We start from the raw sequence: 14,661 nt of genomic DNA, 5'->3' as shown, positions 1-14,661 counted from the left end.
CAACCATTAGCTGCACCTGTGTAATCTCATAGAGGTTTGCGGGAGGGGGGGGAGAACGGAGAAGTCAATCACAGGGTTGATTCAAAGAGGTTAAGGTACATCCCAGAGAAAAACGAAATGATCAGCCTTTGGCACTCCTGCTCTGCAAATTAAAACACATCCTTTGAGCTATTTCAAACATCCTGAATACCCATTGTTTTTTTATCAAGCTGACTTGTATGTCTTCATTTTGATATTCTTTAGCCCTATTGATATGGTAAATATAGCAACAGCATATACAACTCAAAGCAACGTGGAAGATAGGAAAGTCCTTTATTAAAAATTAAAGCTTTCTGCGGGATAAAAAGATTCATTTAAAAATAAAAGTTTCTTTGGAGGAGATACATCATTTGGACGACTTGTGTTATTCTACAATGGCTGATACCACTTTGACATTTTCTGAATTCAACAGCTTGTTTTATAAATTAACTACATAAACTCTTTGCCATTTAAAGCTTTGTACCAATAAGTGTTTGTCATGCCGTCTGCCAGCAACAATTGCCTAATCTTAAAGGTCCCCTATTATAATGTTTTTCATCAATATATTATAGGTCTCAGATATATACAAAACATGTCTCTGAAGTGTTTGGCTCCAAATACCAAACAGATCGTGCATTGTAGCATCCCATAATCCCCTCTGTTTCAGCCCTGTTTCAAAAGTGCTGATTCTCTGTCTGTTACTTTAGATGAAAATAAGGAGCCACTCCCCACGCCGCTCTGAGAGATATTTGGTTAAAAAGAACACAATGGTGCTCTAGGAGGAGATTCAGGTGATAAGGGTGTTACCTTGGTTGGTTATTGGCTAATGGTTACACAAGCCAAAACATCGTTATGACATCATAAAGTGACCAAAATCTGATCAGCTCATTTTCAGACAGGTTTTTATATAAATGGATCAGGACAAAAAGTGAGCAAATCTTTTTTCCTGAAACTTTCAGAATCTCTTTACACAGAGGGGACACATGTTGATGTAGAAGAGACATGAAGAAGAGGATTTTAAATAATAGGTGACCTTTAAGAACAGAAAGCAGAACAGTAATCCATTTTGCATATAGAAGTGGAGTCTACTTTGGTCTGACACTAGGCCATAGTTTTACGAAGTAGAAAACACATTTTGAGTTGTAAATCTGCCATCATTTATCAATGTTAACTGTATATTTGGAAACATGACGTGCGTAGCTTAGTTTAAGGCTTGTTCAACTTTTGGTGCTTTAGTGATAATGGTTCAAATATGAGTCTCGTGAGCTTCCATACGCCCTTCTCTTGGACTGAAAGACGTTGAGGCAGCTTTAACAAGTGGACTCATCTGGTCTTCAGGCTCTTTAATCTGCAGCTCACAGACCGAGAATGGACCTCTCTTTTGGCCTTTTGATCTTGAGTACAAATCTGTTCCTGCATCTGCAAGATTCATTCTTCCCATCTGAAATAGAAAGAGAAATGATGGTTATAGGTCTAGCATGTATATAGTAAGAGAGAGTAGAGGAAAAAAGGACAACAGCAGCAATTTCCAAACAGTTTACATTGGTTTACTTCAGAGTTATTCCATCCCAGAGTGACTGAGATTAGTGATCCTGCAGCAGCTTGTGGTTTGCACTGTAATACATATTCATTGTTATTTGATTATAATTGACAATTATCTTTCTGGATTGCATGGTGGCTTGAATCACCTGCTTTATGTTTTTGCTTAATTTCTTATCACTATTTTAGTAGGCCTTTTGGGCTTTTCGCCATCATTTTGATGCTTCGAAAAATATGTGTCGTCTGCCATGGTGGCTAATTGGTTGCGGATGAGGACCCTGTTATTAAATGTTCCACACTCATACATCCATCTCCGTAATACCAATGTCTGCAGACCAAAAAAGTTCCATGCAACTCAGTTTCATGTCATACTCATGAGGCTGGCGTTGGAATGTATTATGTGTCATCTCACAGCAATAAAGGAACACCGCAGGGATCGTCACACTGTCTTACAAAAGGAAATGTTCTTCCTCGGGAAGTATCAGCAGAATATTTTTCACAAAGCATAGAAGTTAATTAAAAAGTGTATGAATGTAAGTAGTACGTATGTGTGTGTCTTGTGTGTGTGTGTGTGTTTGCGTGCATGTGTCGCAACCTGCCAACTGGCCTTCACAGCATTGATTGTGCTTTTTTAATTATGCTTGGGTCGACAGGATGTTTTTCAGAATGAAGGAAGAGAACCCCCATCTACAAAAACCCTGTATTTGTGTCGCCGGTTCTCAGTGTTCCCTTTAGTTCTCTTTGAACTGCTCTCAGGTTCATAACATCTGTGTTCTGGAAGTATTTTTTTGTTGGTCTGATGCAATGTTTGACCTCAGGCGTGATGTAGTCTTTGTTATTGGGATGTATCCAAATAGTCTTTTTGTCGCACTACAATACACAAACATGAATAAATCCTGAGATTGCCTTGGAAATACCGTCAATATTGTTGTGTTGTTGCAAAAGAGATAAACATTAAGCTCTTTCTTTTTGTATTCTGCTTAACACTCTTCTAGCATATCGGTGAAACTCTTTCTTATGAACAAGATAAGAGCCAAAAAGACAATTCATTTACTCAAAAAACTTTTTTAATTGATACTATAATGTTTATTATAACTGCATTGGATGCAACCGGTTGGTATTTTACAGAGTATCAAAGCGCTCAGAGGAACAGGCAGCATAAAGGTTCGAGATACTTGTGTTGACCTTTATCAAACCCAGTGTTTCTCCTCTTTTGGTTGGTAATGTTTTTGCAACAGTTCACTTTTACTCTACCAAGGCTGGTGGAGCCAACACATTTGACACATCTGTGCTCATACTGAAAATGTATTCAGTGTTCTCACCAAAATGAGTATAATTTCCTCATAAACTAATTGCAAAGCTGTTATTTTTTAAAGCGTTTGTGGTTCACATTCATGTTTGCTTGCTAACAGTCTTCTTTTTTGGCCCCTGTTGATTAGTAGAATGGTCTGAAACCATTGGCAGGAGGTTTTATCGCGGTATCCTCCTGCCTGCGTTTGTATATGAGATCAAACAAAACAGGGGCTCACTGACATTGTTCAAAAGAGCCGCGAGTGGTCAAAACCCTCACAGGGTACCTTCTAAAATGTCATCTATATCCTTAAAATGAAACTGCCATCCTAAATACAACATTCACTAAACGTCAAATTAGTTAGTAGAAAATGTAGACACAAAACAAAACAAAAAGCAGCAACTGTATGTTTAATGAAGATGAACAAAATATCTGGCAGGTTGACGCATTTGAGAATATTGAGGTTGAAAATACCATTACACTCACTACATTTCCTGTATCAAACCACTGAACACATTGATTTATGGGTCTTCTTACTTTTCTGTCAAATTAACCCTGGCCAAAGACCGGTGACCTATGAGCAACATTGGACATGCTAAGCAAATCAAGTGCTGCTGTAAAAAGACAAAATAAATAATTAAAATGCAAAGTAAGCTGTAGAGTTCCTTTCAAGTAGCCTATTTCTTTCCTAATTACAGTTTGAATCATCACTCTAGAAGGAGCTTTTGTTTCCTCCGTCTCTGACAAAGTAATTAACTGACCTTTGAGCATCCTATCTGCTTTCTTTCCCTGCCTTTGACAGCTCTCTTGTAATATTAAAACTCCATGTGGCTGTAGTTCTTTATCCCTAACACATTCTCAAGAGACACACTGCACGGGAATATAGAAGGAATTATTATATTCCCTTTTTCTCCTTTAGTCGGCCCTTTGATATTATGTGGCTCCGGCTCTAAAATCACCCTTGTTTGTGACTCATATAAATGAGTGACCCTGAAATCTTATGCTAACTATACTGGGCTTTATCTGGACATTGGGAAATAAGGTAGGTGCATAGCCACACAAATTCTTTAAAATACAGCATCAAGTCGTACAAGATATATTGATGGCCTTTTTTTTCTTTTCGTTAAGGTCGGGACAATAGTTACATATAGACTTTCTCCAGTACCTCAACACAACTAAGCCTCAAACTTTTTTGACATGAATGAATAGAGCCTCTCTTCTCTGGGTCATTCTCAGTGTTGTTGAGGTTTGTATCATGGCTTGCACAAAATCTAAAGAAACAAACATCCAAAGATCAACAAGAATTGTAATTCGCATCAAAACAGAAATAAATAAAACAAGCCTAAATGGAGAAATAACAACCTTTCCTGGATTTGAATCTATAATAGCAGATGTCGAGATTGTAAGCCAAATTCAAAGAAAGACCAGAGATTTGTTTGTTTATCACCAAATTGCGCTGTAATCCGCTTTATGTCCTGCCTCCTGCAAGCTTTTACCCAGGCACCAGTCTTTGCTTAAACCCAACAGTCAACAGAAAACACTTTTGGTAATCCCCTGTATATTGGCAAACTCTGAAAAATGTCCAGATGGGCAATTATGTGCTGTACTATTTTTAGACAGTCACTTTCAGGATTCTCCACTGGCATTTCATTGTAGCAATTTAACAAGATTAAGTGTGTTAATTGAGAAGCTTTATGTTCAGGCTACACAACTCTAATGTCTGTTACAGTGATACATTTTTGACATGACTAGGTCAGGTGGGTTTTGACACTATTCATTAGCGACATGGTCACCAAAGTTAATATCCAACCCTTAATATCACAAGCAACAGATCTTTGAACACAGTACACAAATGTAATGTTGGCATTAGTTAGACTAGCTAAAAAAAATGTTTAACGCTCAATATCTTTGTGAGCTGTGTAAACATATGAAGCTTAGTGCAAGTTCAAGCAGGAAGACCAAGCTCTTCATTCATATTACACGTCACTTCTCTACCCTCTCCTCCCTCATTAAGTGATCGGGGGCGTCACTCCCCAGCTAACCAATCACTCCTCTCTCCATTCTCACAAGCCTATCGTTGCACCCGCTAATCCCTTTATATCTGCTCTTCCCTCTTGTCAGCTGTCATTCCAGGTGACAATACGCAACCCTCCTCCACCCCTCTCGCCTCCCGTCTGCTACAGGACCAAGCTAATCCTTCTCCCTTCAGACCGGTCCCACCTACTTATCACCACCACCAGTGTCTAGACCCCGGGGGGTTTCTTCGGAGCGGTTCTTCCCCTCCTGAATGATAATCCTGCAAACTGGGGCCTAATCGCCAAACATCATTCCATTCTCCTGTCTCAATTCTGGCAATCATTATTTCATTCATATGACGTGTCCCAGTAATAAATATGTATTTCATACATCAATGTCTCTCCTGATTGAACTAATGTTAGCAAAATAAAATTGAACTGCATAAGACAACACACACACTAAGGAGGCAGGAAGTGTATACCACTTCATACGATTGTGCTGCCTGTGATCTCTTAAATTAGAGAGCATCTTTTGTCATAGTCAAGGACGTGAGGGAACACCTTGTGTAGTCCAAAAAATCAATATTACTGTGGTGTACCAGATGCAGCGTAGAGTGTTGTCTACTATGACAGAACACAAGATCAATTGTCATGTCTGAAGCCCATACTTCCCCGATCCAGGCCATCACCCTATATTGCAACCAGTCTCACGGCATTTCGTGTTATAGACACGAAATGAATTGAATCTATTGATTCGTGTTCACCAACACGATTTTCCCATTTTTTTCGTGTCACACAGAACGATTTTCTATTGGTAGTATGTTTCGTGCCTGCACCACGTCTTTTTGTCCGGTCGTGTCTTGGAAGACCGGAAGCTGTGTGGTTCATAAAAACATTTTCTTACTCAATATCAAGCCATGATTATTGTTTTTATTTTAAATTGTATAATGTCGGACTTCTTTTGCCATCCGTGAGGAAAAGAAATGGGCCTCAGAATACTGAAATCTGTATTTTTTAAATCTTTTTTTCCTTCTAATTTGTTATTATTGGGTCCAGGCACGAAACATACTACCAATACATTGCAATACATTGCTTTTAAAATCGTTCTGTGTGACACGAAAAAAATGGGAAAATCGTGTTGGTGAACACGAATCAATACTGTAGATCACATTTCGTGACTATAACATGAAATGCCGTGAGACTGGGTTGCATATATGAATCTTGGCTGAAATCGTATAGTCTGAACAAGGCATTAAGGTGCTGTGAGGCGGCTTTTGTTCCATGCAGACAGATCAACACTAGCTGTGGCCATTCTTTACAATGAGCTAACCTAACCAGCTGCTGGCTGTAGCTCCAGATTCAATTAACAAACATGAGATTGATTCCCCTATCAATCTTTCATCTAAACTTGGCAAGAATGTTGTAAGTGTATTTCCCAGAATGTGAAACGAGTGCAGAGATTTGGGATTTTAATGTTTGCTCTGCACAGTTCAAGCAGAATTGTTGGTTGGAATTGCAGAACTTCAAAACAGCATGTTAATTACACTTCAGCTTTAATTTAATTTGCATGGGTGGAAATGTATCATTATGATTATCTCATGGCAAAGTGTCGAGTTCAATTAATAAAGATCTGAGGTGACAACAGCAGAATAAACACACAGTCGGCTGTGCCAAGGTAAGAAACAGATTGCACAAAACAATGAATATCAATGCTTCTGCTCATGTTTCCTGACATCCGCATATTATTATTTTGCTTTCTATCACAACATACCGTTTACAAAGCTAAGTATTCAACAAAGCCTTTGAAATAAGCTACCAATAGTCTGTGTGTCGGAAATGGTGCTATTTTATATGTCTTTCTGGAAGTAAATTGCTGCCTTTCAGGGTCAAAAACAGGCGTTTTAGCTTTTTTGCATGTCAGGAGCGTTGACGTGTTAAAAACCTCTTTAGTGTGGAAGATTGTTGAAAGCGTGCACTTACTCACAGGTTAAGGTTGACCTCGATCTTTAATGTCATCCATTCAGCAAATGAACAAGGTTGAGACTGTAATTTTCATACAACTCAGTACAATGCAAGATACTTAACCTTGTGGATTCCATTTCTGAGATAATTGGGCGAAAACATTCAGAGCTGTGCTACTACAAAGGTTGACATATTTTCAGTTTTAGTGCACTTTACTTCCGTAACAATTCAATTCAAAAGCTTTATTAGCATGACCATAATACATACAGTATTGCCAAAGCTATGTATAGTTGTAACATCTATACAAAAATACATACAAATAAACAAATGAACAGTTATAAACAAACTGCAAAGAACATGTTATTTTTACAAGGAATACAGATTCATTTCATTCATATAATACATGAGTACAAAATAGAATATGATGTATATACATAAGATGTGAGACCTGGTGTATCTGCTCATTCCGGTTCCCTCAAACTGTGGCAGGCAGAGACAAACTGTCCTGCCACAATGCAGCTCTCTTTATATTCCCCCAGAAGTATTTTTAGTTTTTCATTTTTAAATAATTGAGGATGCTTATGTTTGAGTTTTGGGAAGAATTGTTTCCGTACAGGTTCAAAAGTTGGGCATTGTGTGAGGAAGTGCTGCTCTGTCTCCACAGCAGTTCCTCCACACTGTTGGCATGATCGCTCCTCTTTTGGCAGCCATGTTTTCTTGTACCTGCCTGTTTCTATGGCCAGGCTTTGAGCACTCAGTCTGTACTTTGTCAACATCTTCCTGTGTTTAACATCAGTCACTGTGCTCAGGTAGGCTGCCACAGTGTACTGTCTTTTTAGGGCCAGATAGCATTGCATTTTACTTTGTGTTTGTGATTTAGTGTTCCAATAAGTGAGGTAGTTTTGTGTGTGTTTTGTTATAATTTGGTTGACTCTAATAGATGTGGGCTCAGCCTGGTCCTGATCACAGTTTGAACCGGTTTGTGAACAGAGTGTCAGGACCAGCTGAGAGAGGGGACTCTTGTTCATCTCTTGATGCTGCAGGGCTTTGTGGTGGTAGGAGTGGGGCTCACTTTCTTTTAGATGTAGCCAATATTTAATTGATCGTTTCTGGATTTGTATTAATAATGGAAATGTGCCTAATTCCGCTCTGCAGGCGTTGTTAGTTGTTCTCCTGTGAACCTGGAGGATGCGTTTGCAAAACTCATTGTGAGCATTTTCTATTGGATGATTTTCCCATTTGTCAAATGTTTGGTTTGTTTGTGGGCCCCACACTTCGCTGTGTAGGATGGGTTGTATTACTGATTGAAGTAATTTAAGCCAAATTAAAATTGGAATTTGAATGTGGATTTGTCTTTTTATTGCATAAAATGCCCTGCGTGCTTTCTCTCTCAGTTCCTTGACAGCTTGATTAAAGCTTCCAGTGGAACTTATTTTCAGGCCTAAATAATTATAATCTGAGCAATTTTCTATTGTCTGTGTCCCAATTGTAAAGTCAGTGTTGGTTGCCTGACATCTGGATCTTTTTTGAAATATCATTGTTTTTGTCTTTTTTATGTTGAATGCCATGGCCCAGGTCTGACAGTAACCTTCGAGTATATTTAAACTCTGTTGAAGTCCTTCTTTTGTCGGGCTTAACATGATTAAATCATCTGCATACAGCAGGAATTTGATCTCTGTTTTGTGGAGTGTGAGCCCAGGTGCTGTAACAATGTGTGAAAATTAGATGGTTAATGAATATGTTTCTATTACAGCATTTTTAACTACAGTATTGATGTGAAGCAATGATCCTATGTGTTAACAAAAAGCCCAAATAGATAACAAATAGAATGCTTGCACAAAAGGCTGCAGCAAGCTGTCATGAATGCTCTGATTGTTGCATTGCACCACCTAGTATTTATAGCAAAAACCTGATTCCCTGCTTTTTGTCTGCGGTTTGAGTGTGCATACTTTGCCATCACACATTGCTGTTTATAGTAAAATAAAAGGTAATGTATGATGAATAGATGCATGTTTGTCTATCCTCCAAGGAGCTCTTTAAACCTTCATCAACCGGAAAATCAGACTTAATACTGAGTCGTATCTGATTGAAGAGTGCTTCACTTGAAGACTTGAATTGTTTTGTGTTGTTCTAGTGGGGTTTTTTGTAGGGCTGGCTGACAGATTATGTAAGGAAAGACAAAAGGGCCTACACAGCACTTGATAGCTGGTAGAAGGTATGCCATTTATTTTAGTGAGAGTAAAAAACAGCAGTCAGTTACGGAGGGGGCTCCGTAGTCTGTCACCTGCAAAATAACAGGGCGCTTTAAATTCGTATTGATTTTGTCCTGACTTCAGGTACATAGATGGATGGAGGCAGTTCACATTTTCCCTACATCACATAAATCATTCATTTAGGACTTATTTGTTATATTTGATAGATATTTGGAGTAATCCCAACAGAGGCACTGAAAAATATTCTTGGTTTACACTGAGGAGCACTGGCACATCTGTGATTAATTATGCTATTATATTACACAGGCTCAGTGGCGAACCATGTCTATCACAACTGGACCTTCTGTAGACTAGACCAGTGGTTCCCAAACTTTTTGTGCCCAAGGCACACCAAAGGACAAGTAAAAATCTCAAGGCACACCTATTGTGCAAAATAGCCCTTATAACACGTGTTATCACTCATATCATGTAAAATATCTGTAAATGTGCATAATTATTTACTAATGCCAAATAAAATGTGACAAAGACAACTATATTACTCATGAAATATTTATTAACGAAATATTTCAGAAATTAATTTGAAACTTTATCAAATTAGGCTTCATCAAAGCAGCAACACACTCATTTAAACCAGACAGGTTACAAAATAAAAAATGAGGCAAAGGAAACTCAGCAGAAATTCAGCACAGAGAACTGTCAATGCAAGGAAGCTGCACTGCATGGTCCTGAACTACAAATTATAAATGTAACATTTCAGCAATCAGCATTGAAACATGTGCTATTGTAAATATTTTGCCGATTTACAAATTAGTGAGATACATGTGCCTGTCGGGGCGCGCACATTTTTTTAATCCTTGGTGGCACTGAGGAGAGGGCCACTCGCAAGTCCTGTTCAACAGAGAGCCGTGACCTCCTGTTGTTCTTCATGAGTAGAGAACGCCAACTCCAGAGATGGAGTCGTTACTAAAATGTTTTAATATATTACATATTACTTTAAAAAAAGTAATATATTACACTACTTTGTTACTATCTACATAAAGTAACTCGTTACTTTACTCGCCGAGCACGTACGAACTGCGCATGCGTGAGTGGCAATAACTTTCCTTACCAGCAGGCGGCGGTAGTGTGTATTTGTCATTCAAAACAGGCAACAACGGAAGACAGAGAAGAAGAACAGACCACGTGATATAAACAAACAACAAATAGCGTGTGCGTTAGCTTCACCTTAGCATGTGTTCTTTGCAGGTGTTTGTTGAGGTTTGACGTGGTGTTTCCAGCAGTGGATAACAGCTTCTGGCCTGGACACAGTTTGCACCTTACCGTCACATTCCTGTCTATTCTTCGGACGAACACAAAATAATGGGCATACCTCCACCCCTCGAAAGTTATCGCTGACTCAGCCATGTTTATGCAGCACTGCACGTGGAGATGTGGACGCGCAAATCGCGCAGATTACGTACATATAAACCTACAAAGTACTGATATAGTAAATTGAATAATTATTTTTGTGTAGATGTATATTGAAATAATAACATGGTTGTCACAAAATCCCACGGCACACCCGGACTTGCCTCACGGCACACCAGTGTGCCGCGGCACACCGTTTGGGAACCACTGGACTAGACACATGCAAATGTGGGTCTTTGTTGGCAAAGATGTGGTGCTCCTGCAATGTGTAATCTGGATGTCACCCTAAAAGTGGCCCATATGGGAAATGGTGAATATGGCCCAAATATCACAAAACAACTGTGGGCCACCTTTGGCAAAGATGTGGCAGAATGGACAAAGGCTAATCTGGGTGTAAACCAAAAGTGGCCCATATATGATGAAGCAAATGTGGCCCAGTTATCTTAAAACATATCTGGGCCAGTTTAGGCAAAGATGTGGCACAGTAATCCGGATGTGAACCTAAAGTGGCCTACATATGACATGGAAAAAATGGCCCAAATACATTACAACAAATTTGGACCATTTTTGGCAAATGTAAGGCACAGTCAGCACTGGCTAATCAGAGTGTGAGCCTAAAGTGGCCCACATTTGACATGGAAAATATGGCCCAAATATTAAAAAACAGACGTGGGCCACTTGTGGTAAGGATGCCGCACAATTGGTACCGGCAAATCTTGATATGAGCCTGAAGTGGCCCACAACTGATGCAGCAAATGTGGCCCGGTTATCTTAAAACATATCTGGGCCACTTTTGGTAAATATACGGAACACTTTTGGCGAGGATGTAACACTTTTGGCACAGGCTAATCTAGATGTGAGCCTGAAAAGGCCTACATGTGAGATATAGTATAAATTGTGGATTGGACTGCCGTGTGATCCGAGATAGGGTTAGGGTAGGGGTCAGCAACCTTTACTATTTTAAGAGCCAATCTGCCCTCACTTCCATCAAATAAATGTTGTCTGGTGCCGCAAAACATATTTATACTACACTATACTTTATACTATATGTACAAAAACTAAAGTTTGTTGCATTTATAAAATTATAGAACGACTATAAAGAGAACTCTTGACATGTGTGTATTTACCCGTTAAAACAAATCAAATCAACAAACTCTTATGAAGAGAAAGTTTGCAATAAATTATACACTTTCCAGAACTTTCTGCATATTTGTGAAATATTAATACAATAGAAATTGATCACTTACAAAAGTATCAAACTTATTTTACTGAGACTTTTCTTATTCTTAGTAAGTAAAGAGAAACATTAATCCAGGGTTAGCTCACTGAGCCGCTCTGGAGACAGATGTGACGTGTATTTCACTCATTGTAGGCCGGATACTCAAACTCTTTTTTACTTTCAGTGTCACAGTATCACCTAGATCAGGGGTGGCCAACCAATCAGAGGTAAAGAGCCAATAATTGTCCTGTGTTACTGCAAAGAGCCACATCATACAGTACACACAGGCACACATGCTGGGTGTATGTCCCCCGACCTCTCTCTCCTTCTCTCTTTTGCTCTCAGCCTTTCTGTGTGCTCCCTCACTCTCTTCCTCTATGTGCCCCTCTCTATCTCTCACACATACAAAATGAAAATCTAAAAATGAACAATAATTGACACACACACACTCACATACAGAAACACATACCTCCGCTCAGCCAGATTTCCTATAAATGTCACAGTCCATGATATTGACAGAAATGGACTTAAACCTCTCCTACCAGTATTAAGACCAGAGGCCAGTTATACTCAACCATTAATATTGTGTCTCACACACAAACTCTCAGTTAAAAACATTTGAAAAAAGTAGTTATCTTACTATGCATGTTGCTTCTTGAAATGTGCAGAGGATGTGGAAGGGGCTCAAATGCATGAAAGGGCACATTTGCGATCTTTGCGACTTTTTTCTCCCTGTCTGTATCTCACACACAGATTCATGACACTTATTTAAAAATAAATGAAAATAAATAAAGTGTATTTTTGTTAATTCTCCTCACATGACATCTCAACTTTTACCTAACCCTCTGACTGACAGAAGCTCTGCTGACAGAGATGCACTTTCTCTCTTGTTTATTTCTTTACCGCGAATCACCAAATTCGGGAGCCCTTCTGTGCCAGTAGCCAGCTTTCCGGGAGCAGGCCTTCTCACATACACATATACAACTGCAAATTGTTACCGTTTTGATTTGACAACATTATATTGAGTTATTACGGTTTTATCTGAGTTATATTTCTGCCAATCGGAAGCAGATCTCTCCCTTCACTGTCACATCGCGAGTGCAGTAAAGCCCGCCTCCAGTACTGCAGGATCTGCATTTTGATTGGCTAAAGCACTTCTTTGTTGAAAACTCAGTGTAACGATTGGGCTGGAACTTGTGTGTTGTTAACCCTTTGTGAACTGGGAATATGTGGGAATATGTGTGAATATGCGCAAAAAAAAACAAAACACAATTAAAATTCGATATGAACTGAGGAGCCGCATGAGATGGGCAAAGAGCCGCATGCGGCTCGAGAGCCGCGGGTTCGCCACTCCTGACCTAGATGTTCCCTTTGAATGTTTGTCCCCTGCTCAAACACATATCAAATAACTAACTGCTACTAATTTCCATGTTATTTATTGTCAAAGCTCCAGGGAGATGGGAAAAGAGCCGCATGAGGCTCTGGAGCCGCAGGTTGCAGACCCTCGGGTTAGGGTTTGTAGGGACCAGAAGTCTATCCTTGTGAAGGTTCCCTGATGCCATCCATCCATCCATCTTCTCCCGCTTATCCGTGGTCGGGTCGCGGGGGTAGCAGTTCCAGCAGAGAGCCCCAAACTTTTTTTTCCCTGGCGACATTAACCAGCTCTGACTGGGGGATCCCAAGGCGCTCCCAGGCCAGCGAAGAAATATAATCCCTCCACCTGGTCCTAGGTCTACCCCTTGGTCTCTTCCCAGCTGGACGTGCCTGGAGCACCTCCCTAGGGAGGCGCCCAGGTGGCATCCTAACTAGGTGCCCGAACCACCTCAACTGGCTCCTTTCGAAGCGAAGGAGGAGCGGCTCAACTCCGAGTCCCTCCCGGATGACCGAACTTCTCACCTTATCCCTAAGGGAGACACCAGCCACCCTGCGGAGAAAACCCATCTCGGCCGCTTGTATCCGCGATCTCGTTCTTTCGGTCATGACCCATCCTTCATGACCATAGGTGAGGGTAGGAACGAAAATGGCGCGGTAGACAGAGAGCTTTGCCTTCTGGCTCAGCTCCCTTTTCGTCACAACGGTGCGGTAAAGCGACTGCAGTACCTAGGGGTGTTGAAAATAATCGTTTCTACGATGTATTGCGATGCGGACGTGGACGATTCGGTCTCGATGCAGTGACGGAAGATAATCGATTATAGCGTAGTAACGTTGCTTCCTGATTTTCCGGCCGCGGCTTTACTATAACGTTTTTTTTCTGTCACTTTAATATCAAATCGGTTGGTGACATAGAGATCAGGGAACAGACGTGACAGCGGCACAGCAACACCAAACACGGAGCTGCTTTATCCACCAACACAAGAACACCAGTCCAGAACCAACAGCAGAAGGACCCGCTCTGAATCACTCCGTGTCGCTGCGGCTCAGAGATTTATGTTTTTCAAAAATAATCGCGTTACAATCATGTCAGGTTTTTGGTGGATTTAATTAAGTCTTGGATTGCAGAGTATGAATGTCCTCTAGCAATTTTCAGACGATATATACGTGTGTAAAGTTTGTGAAGGCAGGAGGAAAAAAGCTTCCGCGATCACCGTCTCCTCTCCGTTCCTCCAAGCCCCGCCCCCTCCCTGAAAATAATGAGTGACAGGCTGATAGTGACCCGATAGAAACTTTATTATTCACTTAATCACTGAGATATAATGAAGCTAACTTAATCTCATACATTCATGGGATTTATGCAACAGTAAGACAGAGAATGTAAGTGTGCACCCACATGCAGTATTTTAGTTGTTATATGCTGTTGTAAATACTCCTGTTGTCTGCTGTGTTCAGACCTTTATATACAGTCTATGGTTCAGACTCAAGTCCTGTTAGGCCGCAAGGTGAACCTCGAAAAGTCCTTTAGAAAAGAAATCCCGCTCCACAGAAGTGAAACTACACAATCTTTAGTTCATAAAAAAGAACGATTCATGCTTATCCACCAAAAAAAATTTCGTCGCTAAA

At 40.1% G+C, this 14,661-nt stretch overlaps 1 protein-coding gene across 2 annotated transcripts in view; it reads right to left on the bottom strand.

The window, feature by feature from the left end:
- Positions 1–979: 979 nt before the first annotated feature.
- The window catches only part of mlip (muscular LMNA-interacting protein), a 30,917-nt gene continuing 17,235 nt past the window's right edge, over positions 980–14,661 (bottom strand). Inside the window, exon 10 of one of the 2 annotated variants that reach the window (XM_034201734.1) lies at positions 980–1,459. In XM_034201734.1, coding sequence (XP_034057625.1) covers positions 1,265–1,459 — 195 coding nt within the window. In that variant the 3' untranslated portion in view covers positions 980–1,264. The remainder of the gene's footprint in view (positions 1,460–14,661) is intronic. The other variant, XM_034201735.1, reaches the window with a different exon arrangement.

The sequence above is a fragment of the Gymnodraco acuticeps genome, unplaced genomic scaffold (genome assembly GCF_902827175.1).
Source record: "Gymnodraco acuticeps unplaced genomic scaffold, fGymAcu1.1, whole genome shotgun sequence".
NCBI lineage: Eukaryota > Metazoa > Chordata > Actinopteri > Perciformes > Bathydraconidae > Gymnodraco > Gymnodraco acuticeps.
The sequence above is the reverse complement of the archived record's forward strand: the minus strand, read 5'-3'. Positions and strand labels throughout refer to the sequence as shown.